The 20,176-nt window shown below is 32.0% G+C and overlaps 2 protein-coding genes across 6 annotated transcripts in view; both read right to left on the bottom strand.

Annotated features, from left to right (window-relative positions):
• Nucleotides 1-40: 40 nt before the first annotated feature.
• On the bottom strand, nt 41-12,538 carry LOC106668623 (delta-1-pyrroline-5-carboxylate dehydrogenase, mitochondrial). Of its 2 annotated transcripts, XR_001340778.1 has the most exons (13): nt 12,240-12,538; nt 11,876-11,955; nt 11,679-11,812; nt 6,143-6,190; nt 5,266-5,480; nt 5,028-5,199; nt 2,689-2,876; nt 1,567-1,789; nt 1,241-1,419; nt 981-1,169; nt 791-909; nt 553-719; nt 41-494 (listed from the first exon to the last, which is right to left on the bottom strand). XR_001340778.1 is itself a non-coding variant. In XM_014397548.2 (12 exons), the coding sequence occupies exons 1-12, from the start codon at nt 12,281-12,283 to the stop codon at nt 604-606; spliced, it is 1,707 nt and encodes a 568-aa protein (XP_014253034.1). In that variant the 5' UTR covers nt 12,284-12,538; the 3' UTR covers nt 126-603. The 2 variants fall into 2 exon arrangements, 1 of the variants encoding a protein (XP_014253034.1); XM_014397548.2 differs by having other exon boundaries at nt 126-719.
• A 3,925-nt stretch (nt 12,539-16,463) lies between these two features.
• LOC106668675 (bestrophin-2-like) overlaps nt 16,464-20,176 on the bottom strand; it is a 38,946-nt gene continuing 35,233 nt past the window's right edge. For 3 of the 4 annotated variants that reach the window (XM_014397644.2, XM_014397643.2, XM_014397645.2), the window contains one exon: nt 16,464-17,440. In XM_014397644.2, coding sequence (XP_014253130.1) covers nt 16,828-17,440 — 613 coding nt within the window. In that variant the 3' untranslated portion in view covers nt 16,464-16,827. The remainder of the gene's footprint in view (nt 17,441-20,176) is intronic. The other variant, XM_014397646.2, reaches the window with a different exon arrangement.

Here is a 20,176-nt window from a genome sequence, read left to right as displayed (position 1 = left end):
AAACTCTCAATTAAGATTTTGTTTTATTACCGTTTTTTTTAATATATGATAGGCAAAGCATGTAGCACTATCTCACAGTGCTAAAAACATGGAGACATTTATAAACTAAAAAATGAATAACTATAATGAAGTGACTCATTTATTTTGTGTTTTAGGTATTTTTTTAGCCAATACTTAACAGTTATAAGTAAATATACATTAACTATTTCCTGTGTAACTTAATATAAATATTAATTATAGATACCTATTGAATATGATTTTATTTTCTTACAAATCTCTTTATTTTTTTTTCCGCTAAACATTATATGTTATCATAGGTTGGTACTTATTAACACAAATGTGAAATATAAAATAACTAAAACGAGATTCCGCATATCAATACTGAAAAAAAGCTGTGCCTCAAAATGAAGAAAAAACATAAATAAGTGGTAACATTTTCTAAACCATGGTTAACATCAGCTACGGAATCCATTCTGAACCTGGCCTTTCTTTCCCTAATTAAAAAATACTGTTCGTAATACTGGCTTCCAAACTTTCGTTAATTTTATTCACCTGTATCACAGTACGTCCCCATGAATAAGAATGTTTTATTAAGTAGTATTTTTATTTTTTCATGTAGGGATATACGATATCTCTGAGTGGGACGAAAGTTTCTTTAATCGATTGCGGTGTCGTCCAACGAAGGATGTAATGCGGCCCACCTGCTTTGTCGTTTGTTCCTGAAATATACCAGTAGATAATTTTTCTCAGGTATGGGAAAAATAAATTTAAACCGTTAAGAAATCATTACCTGACATTCTTCCACCTCCGAAAGGTTGTTGTGCGACAACAGATCCAGTGGATTTGTCATTAATATAATAATTACCGGATACCATCCTGAGTTTTTCCAAAGCATACGATTGAAATTTCCTAAGCACATAATACAACATTTAAATATAGGTTTGCTTAATAATAAAAAAAAAAAAATAAAAATAAATTACAAGTCTTGGGCAAAGACAGCACCCGTCAGGGCATATGGTGTCGAGTCAGCAACAAGGTCAAGTGTCTGTTCGATATCACTATCATCGTAAACAAAGATGGTAAGAACAGGTCCGAAAATTTCTTCTGTCATTATCTTATTCAAAGGATCTTTGGACTCAACAATCGTAGGCTCGACGAAGTAACCACACCTGAAAGAAACATTTTAACATTTTTAATTGATTTAGCTGAGACTCAAATTTATGTAAAATCTTGGGCTTACTTATCGACACAGTTTCCACCTCCCAGGACTTCTAAACAGTCCGATTTTTTCGCCATTTCAATGTATCCTTTTATCCTTTTGTAAGCCTTATCGTCAATAACAGCGGACATAAATGTATCGAAATCTCTGACGTCTCCTACTTTCAGCTTCTTCCTTGTTTCCAAAAGTCCTTCTTTAATCTAAAACAAACGTTAAACAATTCGTAAAACATTTTAAAGAAATTATTGGTTTCTGAAGAACAAATTTTACGATGCTAACAAGTTAAAAAAATTTCATGGTTGTGTTATAAATAAGTTTTGAATTTTCTTTAAAAAAAACAACAATACCTTTGGCCAGAGAGATTCAGGGACATACATCCTTGAGCAAGCTGAACACTTCTGACCGCAGAATTCAAACGCAGACCTAATCGTGCCGGAAATAACAGATTCAACATCGGCACTCGGGTGTACAAAGTGATAGTTTTTGCCTCCACACTCGCCGATTAGCCTTGGGTAGTTCTTATACTTGTCAACGTTTTTACCTACTTGAGTCCATAGCCTGTTGAACGTCCTGAAACAAATACACAAGTATAATAAAATTTAGTGTCGAAACAGTTTCACCCTTTTTTTTTGTTCACTAGTGTTTATTTTTGTGTGCGTATCTGTAAGGAAATTGATTAATTTGTTTTTTCTTCATATTCTGTTGTTTCATTGGGCTTTCAATTTATCAGCAATCTTTTTTTTTTTTTTCTAAGTAACCTAACCGTCCATTTATTCTTTTATTACATCCCCCCCCCCCAAGTAATGAAGGTTTTTTTTTCAGTAGTTCGAAAAGTTCAATAAAAATAATTTCATCGATTAAAGCCCATTTTGCACACACATTAATTTTGTGTCTTCATTTATATCTTCTGAATTTCTTCTGTGATGTCTTCTTTTCCATCAAATTAGAGTATGGATAATCATCAGCTGAGGGTCTCGGGTGTGGTCTGATCTGAGATCTCAATCTGAAAAAGCAATATTTTTTCCAACGGTAAGACGAGGCCTTTTTCTTTCGATTTTTTTTTTATTTGTTTAAATTAAATAATTCATATGAAAAGAAATACAGAGGGGGGAAGTGTGCAGTAAACATACGTCTTGAATTATTTGTGTTAAAATAATAATTACCGTAGTTTAAGACAAGCTGGTAGAAAGATAAGGGGTTTGGAAAGACCTAGAAATGATGGGTTATGAATTCCTCTACTCTACAAACGTCGTTTCAGTGTCCTTTGTATAAATCTTCTGCTCCTGCGATCCTCTTCTTCTTTTGCCTTCTCTCTTCCATTTCATTTTCATTTAACATTTCTAAATCTTTCCAAAAACAAAAATAAGGAGATTCGGAGAAACAAAAAAAAAGATTCGTGCAAAGAAAATAAGGTCATCAATTTTTTTTTTAAGGATTAAAAAACAAAAACAAAAAACATATCGACTTACGGCACTGAACCCGTGAAGTTGATTCCGGCAAGGGTGGGTGAAGATGTGATTGCATCACCGAAAACCGGGCCGTCTGCGGGAACGAAGTTGACAACGCCTGGTGGAACGCCTGCTTCTGTCATTACCTGGTAGATCAGGTAGTTAGAGAGTAATGCTGTATCCGATGGTTTCCATAGCGTTGAACAACCCTAGAAGCGAAGAAAACTGTGATTTCATCTTTAAAAATTGGCAAATTTTTCTTTTTAAATTCATTAAAACCTTTCTGATGTTTGAACATAAGTTTGAAAGATCTATATTAAATTTGGACCATTACTGTTCATCGTTGATCAACCTGATCTGTTCATTCTCACGTTATTGTCACTATTTTTAGTCTTTATTCTGTGCATTTTTCTTGTGTCCTTATTGTCGGGTTTTATTGAAGGCAAATTAGGAGTCAGTTCTCTTGGTTGACTGTCAAAGTAATACAGTATGATCAGAGATGATCATGGTGTTACATTTTTGACTGGATTTAATCCTAGATCACCTTTAGCTATAAAAATATATATTTTTATGCAAAGAGGCTGAGATAAAAAATTATTGTCACAAGCCGGACTCGAAGTCAAGACATCAGGATTGACCCCCCCCCCACGGTGCTTTATTAATTGAGCTATTGTGACATTCAGTCACCTGAGAACTCCTCATCTCACTTGCAACTATTTCAATTTCCCTCTAATTCTGTCAATGATTGAAAATCACATTTAAAAAAAAAATTTAAAAAAATAAAATTATATATACCTAGTCCTGCCATAAGTTCTGTTACAAACATTCACCTTGAAAATAATCCCAAACGCCTGGCAAACCCTGCTCTCTTGCCTATTGTTTACCTCTGATATAATGCTAAATTCTTTTACTCAGTTGTTATTGAGAATTAATAATGTCAAGATGGAACGCACCCTTGAACAAAATCGTCATGCCATCATCGCACTGCACAAGGCGGGTAAATCAAAATCAGAGATTTTCAAGACGCTGAAATCGTTAGGAATAAATCGAATGTTTGTGTGGCGCACCATAAATCGCTTCAAAGATACTCTATCTATTAAAGACAAACCAAGGTCCGGCCGTCCTCGCTCTGTGAGGGTGAAAAATGCCATCAAAGCGGTTGAAAACCGAATTCGAAGAAATCCACTACGAAAACAAAAAATATTGTCCAGAGAAATGGGGATTTCTTCCTGATCAATGTCGCGCGTCATAAAAGACGATCTTTCAATAAGTGCTTACTGTAGAATGACAGGACAAAGGCTTACAGTATCTTTAAAAAAAATTAGAGTCGAAAGAGCCAAGGCATTGTTGATGCCGATGGAGTTCATCGAAACATCTTGTTTACCGATGAAAAAAATTTTACTATCGAGGAAAAATTTAATCATCAAAATGACAAGGTTTATGCTAGAAGTTCTCTAAAAGCTCAGGAAAAAATCGGAAGGGTAGAAAGAGGCCATCATCCTGCTTCCGTAATGGTGTGGTGGGGGAGTTTGCTACGATGGCACCACAAAACTCCATTTTTGTGAGCAAGGAGTCAAAACAAGGGCGAAAAATTACCAAGAAGACATCCTTGAGAAATTAGTAAAGCCCTTAAGTACTACTCTTTTTTCTGGAACACATTGGGTCTTCCAACAGGACTCAGCTCCTGCGCACAAGGCCCGAACAACTCAGCAGTGGCTGGAGGAGAATGTTCCGGAATTCATTAAGGCTTCAGATTAACAAACTTTTCGATTGCCTGTGTCTGGGGGATAAATTCCACGCCCTAAGGAATTGTTTCATGCCCCAGTTATTAATACTCTTGCCTGGTTATGGTACAGCCACTCCAGTAGGATATTTTTCACATCAAAAGAGATGCCCAAAGAGGCACCGAGTAAAGTGAAAATTTTTAGTCTTAAAGGAAAAAGTGCATATACCAAGGTAGGGTTGTAATTTAGGGGGTTTCACAATAGATTTATAAGGTCACATCAGAGGAAAGGATTTTTAAAAACTGTATAAAAATTAATATAAATTGATAACTGATAATGAATAACTCAAAATGTTATTAAAAATATAAAAAGATTTGTATAGACAAAACATTTTAAAATATTTTATTAGGTTAATACCCCCCGTATGATTTCTTTATTTGATATTCTTTAAAATGGAAGATAACATTTTGAATCTGATCTTGCAGGAATTTTGTCAAAGGGCCAAACTTTCTCAGTTGGCTCTACACTACGAATAATCTATATTAAGAACTGTCATTTCTTACCAGTTTGTTTAAAGAGAAAAATCTGGATACAATTAAGTCAAAATAAGTAAGGACAATGAGGTTGCAAATTTACCATAAGAGCCGGCGTGTAAGCCAAGTTTCCACCAATGGCCGTGAAGTTAAACGGTGAGACGGAGGCGACGAACCCTTCCAAGCCTCTGTATCTCATCGAGTTCAATGTCACCTTCGGGTCTGGACTTACAGGCGCATACTTGACAATTTGAGACGCGTAATATGCATTGAATCTGCAAACAATTCATGTTACGACTGGTATGGTTTATTCTGGTGGTAAATAAATCGAGAAAAAATACCTGATGAAGTCGATCAATTCGGCTGCTGAGTCAATCTCAGCCTGTACAACGGTTTTGGCCTGGCCGAGCATCGTTGCAGCGTTCAACTCCATCCTATACTTGGTGGCCATCAAGTCGGCCGCTTTCCTCCAAATGGCTATCCTCTCCTTGAGAGGCACTAAATCCCAGCTCTTCTGAGCTTCATTTGCCTTTTTTATTGCTTTTAAAACTATGTCCTGGAGAATAAATAGAAACATTTCAATAAAATTAACTAATTATAGTTTAAACGAAAACTTATTATTAAAAGAGATCTATTTATGCTAGATGTTTAATTATCAGATATCAAATCAAATTTACATTAACAATAAGTAAATAGAACAACAATAAATTATTTTTGAATAAATAAATTAAAAAAACAAAAAATGTATATTTGGATTATTACAGATCAACTCTCAAAAGAAATACTTGGGTTGAGGGTCATTAAATAAACATTCTGATTGTACACAAATTTGTTTTTAAATAAATATGAAAATAAATATTTATTTTTAATTATTATTTTTAAATAAATAATATGATATAAATTCGATGGTAAACTTTTTTTTTTTAATGCAAAGAAATGATTTATTCAAGATTGCGTTACATAATTGTAGAATTTCCAAGGTTTGCGAAACACAAATAGATAAATAGCCCATTTAACCTACTTTTTTTTTCTTTTTTTTTTTTTTAACAACAGTAAAAAAAACCTTGGAATCTGATATTACAAAGTATAAAAAATCTCACATTAAACCCTTTTTAAAAATGTTTCTAAAATTAAAACCGGCCGTTCATCAGCTTCCAACCAGATTCCAAGTTACAAATTAAAAAGTTTTATGTGTTAAAAAAATTGAATCATACTTACTGTTGAAGCATAGTAAAACTTGGCAAGCTTTTTTTGATGGTTGTGAGGCTGAAAAATGAATAATAAATTAGTCGATTGTAAATAGAAAATTAACTAGTTTTTCCTATAATTAACAATTTAACTAAGACGAATATTCATGTTTTATACATTTTTTAAAAATTAGGATTTTATTGTTATATATATAGGTTTGTGCTTGTGTTCCAAATTAGAAAAAAAATCAATTTAAATGCAAAAAAAAAGTGAATTTTTGAAAAGAAATTCAGTAATGAACATCATAATTGACATTAGGAATGTTCGGAAGGGTTGAAAAACGATTCCAATTAAAAAAAAAATCAATGTAAAATAAATTTCCTTATTTCAAGAGCACCCCACTCGATCAATAATTAGTTTTTAAAGATTTCACATTGTATTTCTTATCGAACTAGTTTTTTTATTTTCTTACAAGATCTGTGTAAATAAAACATGAGCACACTCAATGAACCTCTTGAATTAATTATTTGAATTATTTTTGAAACATCAAGATCCAGTTGAAGATAATGGGACACGGTTGTGACCTTGCTTCTAAATGAGATACAGCACCCATTAAATTACAACACAATGACTTTTTGACTTTAATTCAAAAATTTATACAATTTAAAATTGTTATTACCATCGCAAATTGTATTTATTATAAAGCTATTTTTATTTGAGTTAACTTTATTCCATTTAAGTGAAAATCTATATTAAGACTGTACTTATTTTTTATTCAACATATTGATCAGTTTTTAAAGCAAACATTTTTTTCTGAACACTTGTGGTTGAAAAAGATTGATTATCAGACCATCAGATATGTTTTGCCAATCTCTTATATTGTCAATTTCTTTAAACTCTTTTAATAAATTCAATCGAATTAAATTTAAGACTCATTCTTCTAATATTAGTTAACAATTAAATAAAATTAATTACTGGTGGGAGTTTATTTATTTTTAATAAAGGAGAGGTATACCATTTTTTTTTTTTTTAAATTGACTTTTCAATGTTGAATCAACTTTATAATCGTATGCACTTCCTTGTTTTAAAATTAATCAATTTGTAGATTAAATAAAAAAATGACATTTCTAAATACTTCCAGGGTTGTTGAAATTTTATATTATCTGCAGGAATTTTTTTATTTTTGTGTAGTTTGATCTGATCATCCTGGTCTGCCTAATTTCACCGGTTTTGCCCCTAGATGCATTTCATGATTTCCCCATCTTCTTTGAAAAGCCTAAGCGTTATTTTGAAGTCTCTTTTTCCTTTGTAAAATGTGAAATAGGCACAAGAAATCACACAGATGGACTAATGAAAATAAAGGAATGGTGAAACGTTGTCTGATAGACAAAGTCAGAGAGAATATGGCAGACCAGGATGATTGATGGCCATTCAACTAAAGATTCATCACATCGCCGACATCACTTTACGACAATAATAAAGCACAATTGGTCACAATGAGATGGTGGATAATTGCATTAAAGATTTGTGTGTGACTATGTTGAATCATGAACAAGTTTTATTGTTGATAAACTTAATTTTGTGTATTATCTTCAGGAATTTCATTTTATAGCAGAAATGGCTCATTTATTCGATTTGGCACTTTTTAAATTTATCACCCTCAAAAATTATATAGAAAACTGGTAGTATTATAATTAATAAAATGGAATCTGAAGTATAAGTTCAAAAATAATGTGAAATAAATAATTTCATTATAGATTTTTGTTTTACATCGGTTAATGTATCATTAAAAACTTCATGTCGGATACATTATCATACAATAAAATTCCTGATGATAACGCGCTCTTATAAATTTTATTTTGTATTGACTTTGCAATCAATGGTGAATTCAACACAAACTTTATCGTAACTTAATCATAGGTATTTTATCCACAGGAATTTCACTTTGTGATGGCATTAAAGTACAATTGTTTGAAATAACAATACCATCTTTAATAAAAAGACAATTTGAAACAGGGTCGGTTTTCTTTTTATCTTTTCTTGTATCTATCTTCCTAAAATAATAAAAACAGAATACTGTTTGTTATTAATTATATTTCATTATAATTATACTGATCTTGAAAACGAGATAAAAAAGAGAGACGAAATAGTGGAGATGAAATGAAATTGTTTGACTCATCTAGCTACAACATTAAAATAGTGTTGTTTTCAAAACAAATTTTAAAATTTCTCCCCTAAATGTATTCAACAATAATGAAGACAGTAATTTGAAAAAAAATAAAGACTTTGTAAACTGATATTACAGACTTCACAATGTTGGTTATTTAAAACTTAACGCACTTAAGTTAAAGTGAACGCTTCATATTCTTGGCTTGTAGACCCTAGTCATTGATTCGATTCCAACCATCGCCCTGGTAATTTCACACCCTGTCCCCTCCTCCAAAAATATTCTGATTATAGTTCGCACTCCAGTCCAGATAACATGTAAAAACATACAGCCATTTATTTGAATTTCATTTTATGACAATAACTTGGCAGAGTTGGCAATCAACTTGAAAATTTACAACATTCTCTGTACTCTTTTCATTTTTGTTCTTTTCCCCCCTTTATAGATAGTTTAATTCTTTATTATTTATATAGGACTTCTTGAAGGCGGACGGGATGGATTTAGGAACTGCATGGGCTGAAAAGACCTAGCTGTTGACAGCTCCTGGAGCCCAAGCTCAGTGGCAGGTCGGATAGCCCGAGATCTGACCCCATATTTCCAACACCTGGAGTGGGTGATTTTCATCAAGGCTTGAATTTCGATTTTTGTAAATTACAAAAGCTGGAATCGCTGATGGATTGCGAAAGCTGGCTCAATTCTGTATATGTGTGTTTATATGTACATACATGGTCAGATTTGAGCTTATATAAATCTATCAATTAAATCCTTTTTTTTTATTAAATTCAGGAATATTATTTTATCATAATAATATTTCATAGCTAGCATAAAATATTGAAAATACTGTCTTTTTCTTTTTCTCTGAAATACTATCTATTTCATTATGACTGTGATTATCCTCAGCTAGAAAATATTTCAATTTAATAACAACGAAGAGGATATTTAAAAAAATTAACTTCATAAATTTGATTTTGCAACAATAAGTTAGTTAAGAATATCAATAATTTTTAAAATAATTTTCTGTATTACTTTGCAAAAGACTAGAGAATATTTTGTTTTATAGTGGTAATAATGGAGTTGTAGGAGAGAAATCTTTGGTGTAATCAATTTTTTTCCCTTGTTGGCAACACAAATATTGTTTTCTATTTAATAATAATGAAGATAAAATTCTATTAAAATAAAAATCATGGACTATTTGCTAGAGTTCACAATGTTGATACTTCAAAAAATACTTCTGGGGATTTTAAACTTGTTTAATGGCAAATATATTCATAAATTCATTTTTATTATCATAATAATGTCACATAGCTGGTGAAAAAAACTGTCTTTTAAAAACAAATTTTTCCACATTATCTATTTTATTTTGACTAATTTATTATCCTTAGTCATGAAAATATTTAAATTTAACAACAGCGAAGATGCTATTTAAATAAAAGGTAACTTCATTACTTTAATTTTGTAACAATAATAAAGCAGAATTGGTTGAGAATGTACATAGTTGTTTTAAATACAATTGTAGGGAATATTATAATATACAATTGTACAATTTAAATATAATTGTAGGGAATATTGTATTTTAAAGTGATAATAATGTTGTAAAAGAAAAATAGATAGACGAGAAATGTGTTGTGTAATGGAAAAATTTTCTCGTTGGCAACATAAACTATCTGTTTAATATTAATGAAGATAACATTTTATTAAAATAAAGACTTCATGGACTATTTGCTATACACTTCACAATGTTGATACGTAAAAAAAAAATACTTCCAGGATTTTAAAGTTTCATAATGGGAAATATCTTCAAAAAATTTAATTTTTTCTCTCTTAAAAAAAAAATTAACATCATTTATGCTGTATTATCTTTAGGAATATTATTGTATTATAATGTCACATAGCTGGCAAAAATATAGAAAAAACTGTCTTTTAAAAACAAATCTTTCCTCAATACCTATTTATTTTTATGCGTTTTTTATCAGCCTTCTAATATCAGGTATGTACAAGTATCAAAGAGAAGGCCAAAAAAGAAAACTGAAAAAATTGTACTCAAGCTTTCAGCCCATTTAATGTCTTCATCAAAACTACAATATATAACTTAAATAAAAACAGACTTAAATAAAAAAAAGGTGGGGTTGAGATGGAAAGTTAGTGTCCGAGTGGATCCAAGTCACGATAGCTCAAGTGGTAGAGCAGTGGTGTATTTACCCGAAGGCCGTGGGTTCGAATCCCGCTCGTGACACTGACTTTTTTATCTCAACTAAAAACCTTAATTAATTGAAAGATATTAATTGGTCAAGTGGACCACGAAAACTAGTGAATTTAAATAAAAACAAATAAATAGCATCAAAAAAATTGAAGGCATGAAATAGGCCAAAAGCTTGACTATGATTTTTTGGGTTTTCTTTGGCCTCCTCCCCACTGGTACAACGTATTACCTATTTCATTTTGACATTCCCCTAATTTATTATCCTTCCTAGGCCTTGAAAATTCTTAAACTGAATAATATGAAGGTGACATTTAGACAAAAAAAAAGTATCTTTATGAATGCGAATTTGTTACAATATTGGTTGCACAATTGCACAACTGGTTGAGAATATATATATATTTTTTTTTAAACAAATCTAGGAAATAATGTGTTTTAAAGTGACAGCAATTGTTATAAAAGAAGAAAAGATATACAAAAAATCTTAATGGATTGTTTTCTCTCACGATGGCAACACAAATGCCATCTATTTAATAATAATATAGATAATATTTTATTAAAACTTAAGACCATGGACTAATGCTAGACTTCACAATGCTCTTACTTGAAAATTATTTTGATGATTTTAAACTTATTTCAGAGGAAATAAGTTCAAAAATTTAATTTGTATTCTCTTTAAAAACTTAATATTCTTTATTTTTTATTATCTTCAGGAATTTTATTTTATCACAATAATGTCACATGGTTGCAAAAAATATTGAAAATAGTGTCTTTTTAAAAACAAATCTTTCCACATTATCTATTTCATTTTGACTTGCCCCCCCCCAAACTTGAGAAAATATGTGTTTTAAAATGATAATAATGATGTCAAAGAAGAAAAGATAGGCAAGAAATCTGTTGTGTAATGGAAATTTTTTTCCTTCGCGTTGACAACACAAATGTTGAATCATTGTAGACAAAAGCATGAAGATGAACATATGTTTTGTAAAATAACAAAAAACAAATCGATCTACATAATTAAAACGTCATGAATGAAGGTTTATTTTAAAACAATTCAGCTAATGCGTTATCGGATGATTAGAATTTATTAATAGACACTGCCCGCCTCTTTTCTATTTATATTTTTTAAGACTTCTATAATTCATTCTATTTTTTGTCTGCAATTTTTCTTTTTAATATTTGAATTGAGAAGTGAGTCTTACCATGACTTGAAAGCGGCATTCTTTCGTAGTTAGCTTTTCACCGCCGATGATGATCGGCACCTCCCAAGTCTGACCTGCCATCTTATCCAGGGCGCATTCGAGCTCCTTCCTCTCTTTGCTGCCGGGCAGATATTCTATGCAGGAAAATTTTTATAAAATTAAGACACTTCTTTGCACGTCATCGACGCGATACTCACCGAGTACGGGTTCATTCTTAACGGTGAACTCTTCGACCTTCGCATCCGGAACGACAGAGGAGACAGCTCGTGTTGTCAGCCTTGAAATGAAAGTTACCTTTCACTCATTTTTTTCTTAATTTATGTCAAATCAATGTGGTGGGAACATTATGAATTTAAAAACTTTTTTTTTTTTAATGACAGATTTTGTGGAATATGATTGTCTTTTTTAAGATATATTAATCTTGTTACTATAAAAAAGAGAAAAACATTTTTTTTGTGAGTGTGAAGGGGTCAATTGCACAAAAAAACTATCTATAGATAAATTTATTGTGATTAATCAAATAGGGCAGAACAAAAAATTGGGAGTGTTTATTTGTATTACCTCTGTAGATTTGTGATAAGGCCGAGTCGAGATAAAGTCAACATCTTGATAGATTCCCTTTTCTATTTGTCTTCTCGTGTCGATATAAACAAATCCGCGAATTTTGATACTTCGTCTTGCTTTATTTTATTTTTTTGTTTTGTTTTTGGAAATGTTTATTTGTGTTGGTTTACTATCATTTCAGCCAGCAACGGACTGAATACGGATTGCTAAACTACAAATGGTCGCTTCCTTTGGTTTAGCACTGACGTCACTTGGACTATCGATGAAAACACCTGACTTCTCCCACTACAATTGTGTCCAAATCGTTATTCCATTGAATTACTGTTTCAATAAAAAATAAAAAAATAAAATAAAAACGAAATAACAAATTCCTAAAATTCAAAAAAGAAAAGAACTTAAAAGATCCAACAATAAAAATAAAAAATCCCCCCTACCTACAGACAAAATCCGTCCCCACAAACCTACATTCAGCCAAGGCCAAGTCTTAAAAATAAACCGACTATTTTTAAAACTTCAAAATAAATTTTTCATTTAAAGAAAAAAAACAAGCCAAAACTGAACTGACAAAACGGAAAATTGTAGTTGAAAAATCAATAAAGGGCGTGTTGGACCGGGTAAGGCCCTCTTTCCCCCTTTCCTTAATATATTGATTCAACCCAAGTCAAATAGGGCGGAGAAAGTTGTGACTCTCCTGCAATCGAAATTGCGCAACGGATTGCATTTCTGGACAAAACAACAACAATAACAAATTGGGGTGGAATAAGTTTTGGAAAATTAACGGCGCCCAGATGGAACGCACTTTACAATTTATGCTATAAATAATACTTGGCTGGGCGACAAACAAAAATTTCCCAGTCAATTCGTCCAAGCAAAATTGACTTTTGGATGTATGTCCTATGTCCAACTATGTGGATATACATAGTAATATGAATCATATGGAAGCATTGAGATCTACTGACAGGGAGACACAAAAAAAGTCAAAATTTTCATTCAAATTGAAAAATTGACTTTTAGATGTATAAAATGCCAATGTCCAATTCACCTATTTATTTGTTCGAATTGGTACGAATAACAGCTATGTGGTTACACATACTAATATGAATCATATTTGGAAGCATTGAGATAGACTGCCAGGGAGACACAAAAAAGTCAAAAAATTCATTCAAATTGAAAAATTGACTTTTAGAAGTTTAATATGTCAATGTCCAACCTGATATAGTTATTTGTTCAAATAACAGCTATGCACATAGTATTACCATATGAATAAAATTTGGAAGCGTTGAGAAAGATTGATAGACACACAAAAAAGTCAAAATTTTCATTCAAATTGAAAAATTTACTTTTAGATGTATAAAATGTCAATGTCCAATTCACCTACTTATTTGTTCGTATTGGTACAAATAACAGTTATGTGGTTACACATAATAAATATGAATCAAATTTGGAATCATTGAGAAAGGCAGACAGACACAAAAAGTCAAAATTTTCATTCAAATTCAAAAATTTACTTTTAGAAGTTTAAAATGTCAATGTCCAACCTGATATATTTATTTTGTTCAAATTGGTTCAAATAACAGCTATGTGTATACACATAGTATTACCATACGAATAAAATTTGGAAACATTGAGAAAGGCTAACAGGCAGACACAAAAAAGTCAAAATTTTCATTCAAATTGAAAAATTTACTTTTTGATGTATAAAATGTCAATGTCCAACTCCACCTATTTATTTGTTCATATTGGTACAAATAACAGTTATGTGGTTACACATAATAAATATTAATCAAATTTGGAATCATTGAGAAAGACAGACAAACACAAAAAAGTCAAAATTTTCATTCAAATTCAAAAATTTACTTTTTGGTGTATAAAATGTCAATGTCCACCTACTTATTTGTTCGTATTGGTACGAATAACAGCTATATGGTTACATATATTAGCATGAATCATATTTGGAAGTGTTGAGAAAGACTGACAGACATACACAAAAAAAACCAAAATTTTCATTCAAATTCAAAAGTCTTTTAGATGTTTAAAAATGTCAGTTTGTTTCTTTCCCAACTTAAACCTAATTATTTGTTCGAATTGGTTACAATAACAGCTAATTGGATATACATAGTAATTTGAATCATATTTGGAATCATTGAGAAAGACTGACAGAGACACCAAAAGTCAACATTTTCATTCAAATTCAAAAATTGACGTTTAGATGTTTCAAATGTCACTGTCCAACTCTACCTGCTTATTTGTTTGAATTGGTACAAATAACAGCTATGTGGATATACATAGTAATATGAATCATATTTGCAAGTGTTGAGATAGACTGATACTCAGACAGTCAAAATTTTCGTTCAAATTCAAATGTACAAAAATTGACTTGTAGATGTATAAAATGTCAATTTGTTTCTTTACTAACTTAAATTATTTGGGGTTATTTGGGCGTTGGTGGCTGCAATGGTTTAGGTGTTGACACGGTGCTCACCACTCTAAGATAAAGATCCCAGGTTCGAATCCAGCGGCCCTGAATTTGAACCGAACATACAATTTTTTTTTTTCCAGAGAACATTAAAAACATTGGCACCCCAGGGGTTCATGTAACCTCGTAGTCTCATAGTTGAAATACCGTCTTTAAAAAAACTAGTTATTTGTTTGAATTGGTATAAATAACAGCATAATCATATTTGGGGGAAAAAAAGACTTTTAGATGTTTACAATGTCAATTTGTTTCTTTACCAATATAAACCTATTTATTTGTTTAAAATGGCACAAATAACAGCTATGTGGATATATATAGTATGTCGAAAATAAAGTATGTATAAATCATATTTGGAAATTTTGAGAAAGAGTAACAGACAGTTAAAAAAAAAAGAAAAAAAAAGATAACATTTGAATTCGTTATTTTATCCAGAGCATTCGGGATAGGGGATAGAGATAAAAGAGGTGGTCACAAGGCCTTTTGCACCTTGACCTGAGTAGGCCTTGTGCTGCCCTAGTTTTATAACACACTGGCTAGCTTGAGTTAATCAACCTCCACAGTCTTGCCAGCGTCTCCTTAGTGGAGGAACTTGTTGCGGCTTTTCCTCTACTAGTAGCAAGAGTCTACAGCTACATAAACCCTCACAAAAGCATTAGACTTGTTCTGCAGTCTCCTCTTCTTCTAAGCAGTATCTGCATAGTGTTTCTTCTGTTTGTGCTCCTGTTGTGTTTCTTAGGCGGCAGTGCCCCTAGTCATAAGCCAGGAGTCCAATACTTCCAACGACCTTCCAGCAATTTCTTAAAGTCTTGCAGATGACCCTTCTCTTTGCATATCTCATGCTGGGGTTTTGGACTCATTAAGTATCCATTTTTGGATGTATTCTTTTTTGTGGCAAGGTGCTAGGCCACAATGGGGTTTGGAGCCTAGAGAAACAATATTGGCTCCTTTTTTGGCCAATATGTCCATTTTCTCATTGCCTCTATGTCCTGGGAACCCATGCCAGGGTCAGGTCATTGTGCCACTGACTTCTGCCAGGGATTCCATGCAAATCCATACACTTCTTGCCTTTACCGCACATGTGGTTACGGCCTTAAATTCCGTCTGACTATCAGAGAAAATGGCTATCCAGACTATACTGGCATCCAGAGTATTAATCAATAATGAACAATTTTAATGAATGCAACAAAACCAATAAACCACCAGTAACTAAATCAACAAAGGGTGTTAATTTTCAACTTCCATCCAATTTTTTGTTTTGTCATTTTCATATTTATGAGTTGTACTACTAGTTTAATAAAAAATTTTTTTTTGCTATTTTACTTGATACTTACTGTTGCCTGTATACCCTTCTGTGAACCATTTTTTTTATCTCACTCACTCTCTCTCCCTTTACATATCTTTTATACATATTTATGTATAATGTTAATAAGCTGCATTGGGCGTTGTGACCTGTGCTGTTGCGAACCCTCGTAAAAAAAAAGAAGGGGGAAAAAAGATATATATAAGCTGCATTACATTGCTGTTTTGTAATGTTTTGTAAGAATTACAGAATATTGTCTAGGATTTCTATTAAAATATTTTTGTTCAGTTTTAAAATGTTTTGTTGTCTTTGTGGTTTTATTTATAATTGTAAAAAATAAATAAGGGAAATTGTGCAATGAACACTTGTAGAAAGTTGGTTATTAATAAACAAAAGAATTTTAAAATATAAAATTATATTTGACAAACGATCAAATAGGTGGTTATAAAATGTAATTAGCTTTTTTAAATAATAAATATATTACACATCAGTTTCATATCTAGCTATACAACAAAACTTAAAAGTAAATTTGGCATCGAAACCGTAAGATATATTTACATTGTACTAATAATCACGTAGAAAATTATGAACTCCAAGAATTAGAGCCTAACAACCCTAAACAAGTACAAATAAATTCGATGTGCAAGTGATTGTGAACGTGAGACAGTCTTTAATAAATATAAATAAGTGACTATGTGTTTTTAATACTGTTCAAAGGAGCCGGCATATTGTTCCCCTATATATTAATAAATGAATTATTATAAAAATGTCTTTGAGACACACAACCATGTTTAAAAGGCCACCGATCCTTATTCGTCTTTTTCAGCCATATCTGCCAAATCTTCGGTTTTATCGGAACCGTTCGTTTTGTGAAGGTTGGGCAGGCTTTTTGTAAAAGATTTGTCTAGTTTATTATAAGCTGAACAACCTTCTTTGTAAGCGAGGCAACGGAATTTATGATCAGATGGTGCAGTATTTCGTCTTTCTGCTGAAGGTGTATCTAATGTCTTCTTACATGATGAACACAGTGTGGTAGAAGATGCCGAGCATCGCCTGTCGGTGTTGTCACTCCAGACGTCACCGCAACTGTCGTCTAAAACTGGTTTCCATCTGACTCCTTTCCACTGGCCTGAACTGCCGCTAGGCCTCCTCAAGCTTTTTGTATCTTTTTTGTCATCTCCTTCGGTCGGTGTCTCAAAAGATGACTCCATCGCACCTGTCATTGAACAAAAACTGTCTATTGTTGAGTTTGATGACCACTGTCTCATTTCAGAAGTGTTGAAAAACTTGTCTTGCTTAGGCATCATCGCCATTTTCTTGAAGAAGTATGGTTTTACTTTAGATTCTTGGCCATCGGGAAAGGAAGGGACACCCTCTTCAATATTTGAAAAACGATCTCCCGTAATACTGCTAACACTCTGCCTGTAAAATAATTAAAATACATTTTTACATAGGTTTGAAATGATAATAAAAAATCCATGATTACTTCATATGAAAAAAAATATAACAGAAAGAATATACAGTGGAGTCCTGATAATCCAAAAGTTCACCTTATCTAAACACTTTTCTATCAGCGAATTGGAAAACTTTTAGACTCCAAAGTATAAGTTTTGCATTTTTCAGTTAAATTTTGATAGTATTACTAGTAAATTATTAAAACCTAGCACAATCCAAACTCTTTTATTTGCAGTAATCTGTAGTTTATGGACCCTGATAATTTTGGTCTGCCAATGTCAGATGCATTTTAGCTTCTTGCAATCTTCAGTTGTGGGTTTTAACAAAATTGGTTTAGACTAGTGGGACTACACTGTATTTAAAATTATTTTAAAAAAATCATAACTTAGTGTTAGCAGATTATTTATCAAATATAAATATTTATAAGAACTGATAATTTATTTTTGTGCATTTTTGATTTATCAAATTGTTTCATATAAAAGAATTACTGCCAAAGAAGTGAAGAATTGAAACAAAATCATCTAGAACAGTGGTTCCCAAACTTTTTTGGCCCATGGACCCCTTTTTGTAGTCAAAAATTGCCCATGGACCCCAAAGTGAAAAAGCCACATAAATGCATAATATAAAAATTACAAATTAAAAAAAAAGTTTTGTTGAAGAAGTATTTTTAAATTCACTATTTTCGTGGTCCGCTTGACCAATTAATTGTAAAGTATTTTTAAAATTATAAATTATACATATATATAATATTAATTACTTTTGTTTAAAATAAAATATAAAAAAATTAATGATTTGGATGAACGTGATGAGATGTTATGACTGTATAATTTCTAATCGGTTTTTGTTTTTTGTGATGAGGTTCATAACGACGCTGAATCCACGTTCTACAAAATAGGAAGACGGAAAAGCAGTCAACCACTTCTGTACAATAACCCATAATGCAGGATATAAAATTGGGATCTGTTTTTGTAACCAGAATTTGTGGTGTCCTTGTTCAAACATTGGTTTAAGTTCCTCATTTGTGAATATTTCAGCTTCTCCTGTATTAGTATGGATTCATCTGTGTTTGGGATCTGAGTTTGTCCACGCGCAAAAGTCGGGAATATCCAAGTGAAGAATGTCTTCAAATCTTTTATTCAGGTCTGTATGAAGAGCCGTTAAGTGTTGACAGCAAGCAAGCAAATCTTCATCTCTAATTTGCAATTTCGAAAGATTTTGAAACTGAGAGCATTCTCCTCTTCCCAAGTTTTGTGAACTAAACTAGTAAAGAAAAAGTTTTGCAACAACCACAGATATTACACTTTTAGTTTTGATTAAATTTAATTGGTCACCTTGTAGTTTCAAATTAGTTTTGTCAAATTTGGCAAATAAATCAGACATATAGGCTATGTCATTTTTTGAGTTAATTAAATTGTGTCGCAAATCATTGCCTTTGGTTTCCAGGAATTCCAACACTGAATCAAAGAGCGCATAAAATCGATTTAAACATGCACTTTTAGATAATCAAAGTACTTCTGGTTTATATTATATTATTATTTATATTATTTTATATCAAACCTTGCGCGGACCCCCTGACGTTGTTCAGAGATCCCCAAATCAATTTTAATTTTCCACGGACCCCCTGAATGATACCGGGGACACCTGGGGGTTCGTAGGGACCACATTGGGAACCATTGATCTAGAAACACTGAAAGTATGATGACGGCTGTATGAAAATTCTGTAGATTTGCATCAAATTTTTCGAACAATCATTGAATAACGGTAACTAATCAAAATTGTGATGTCCGGGTTGAAGGTATTAGTAAAACAATAGTATTATCTAGCGTAAATGGATGACACAATAACATTCAACGTTTTTCAAAATAAATTTAAATTTTATTGAAATATCAAATTTCATCTTTCATAAAGAATAAATTTATTCTGTTTAGAGGCGGACGTTTCGCTATAAAGCCCATTTTTAGCATTCCAAGTGTAGAATTTCAAGATATCACAACCAACAATCAATACAGTTCATGTTAAAGTTATGTTCACTAATTTCGTGGTCCGCTTGACCAATTAATATATTATATTAANACGGGATTCGAAGTGGTAGAGCAGTGGCGTATCAAGCCGAAGATCGTGGGTTCGAATCCCACTCGTGCCATTGACTTTTTTATCTCGACTAAAAACCTTAATTAATTATAATATATTAATTGGTCAAGCGGACCACGAAATTAGTGAATTTAATGATTAAAAATGAAGTATACTTCACTAAAGCTCTCTGTGGCCATTTCATTTGTCATCGAGAATCCAATCCGATTACACGACATTTGAAAAATGGCAAAAAGGAGGGAAAATTCAAAAGGTGCAGTTGAGATGGGAAGTTGGTGTCCAAGTGGATCGAGGTCACGATAGCTCAAGTGGTAGAGCAGCGGCGTATCAAGCCGAAGATCGTGGGTTCGAATCCTGCTCGTGCCATTGACTTTTTTATCTCGACTAAAAACCTTAATTAGTTAAAGTTATGCTTAAAACTATGGGCTGATGCAACAACAGTGTGGGCAACGGAAAATCCCATATCCACGGAAAATGTCAGCCTTATTAAAATTGAGTTGGGCTCCGAGAAGAAAGGAAATGCCAAAAAAAAAGTGGATTGATTAATTTTATTGTTATCTCGATTGAATTTTTATCATTTAGATTTTTTTTTTTTTTCAATGTCGTATTTAT

The sequence above is a fragment of the Cimex lectularius genome, unplaced genomic scaffold (genome assembly GCF_000648675.2).
Source record: "Cimex lectularius strain Harlan isolate CLEC.00 unplaced genomic scaffold, Clec_2.1 scaffold111, whole genome shotgun sequence".
Classification (NCBI taxonomy): domain Eukaryota; kingdom Metazoa; phylum Arthropoda; class Insecta; order Hemiptera; family Cimicidae; genus Cimex; species Cimex lectularius.
The sequence above is the reverse complement of the archived record's forward strand: the minus strand, read 5'-3'. Positions and strand labels throughout refer to the sequence as shown.

Excerpts from the sequence above, each read along its gene's own strand:
- LOC106668623 (XM_014397548.2), bottom strand. The coding sequence starts at position 12,283 with ATGTTGACTTTATCTCGACTCGGCCTTATCACAAATCTACAGAG. Across the intron at positions 11,813-11,875 it reads TAAGAATGAACCCGTACTCG|AATATCTGCCCGGCAGCAAA; the intron begins GTGAGTATCGCG and ends TTTCCTGCATAG. Across the intron at positions 5,481-6,142 it reads AGTTTTACTATGCTTCAACA|GACATAGTTTTAAAAGCAAT; the intron begins GTAAGTATGATT and ends TTTATTCTCCAG.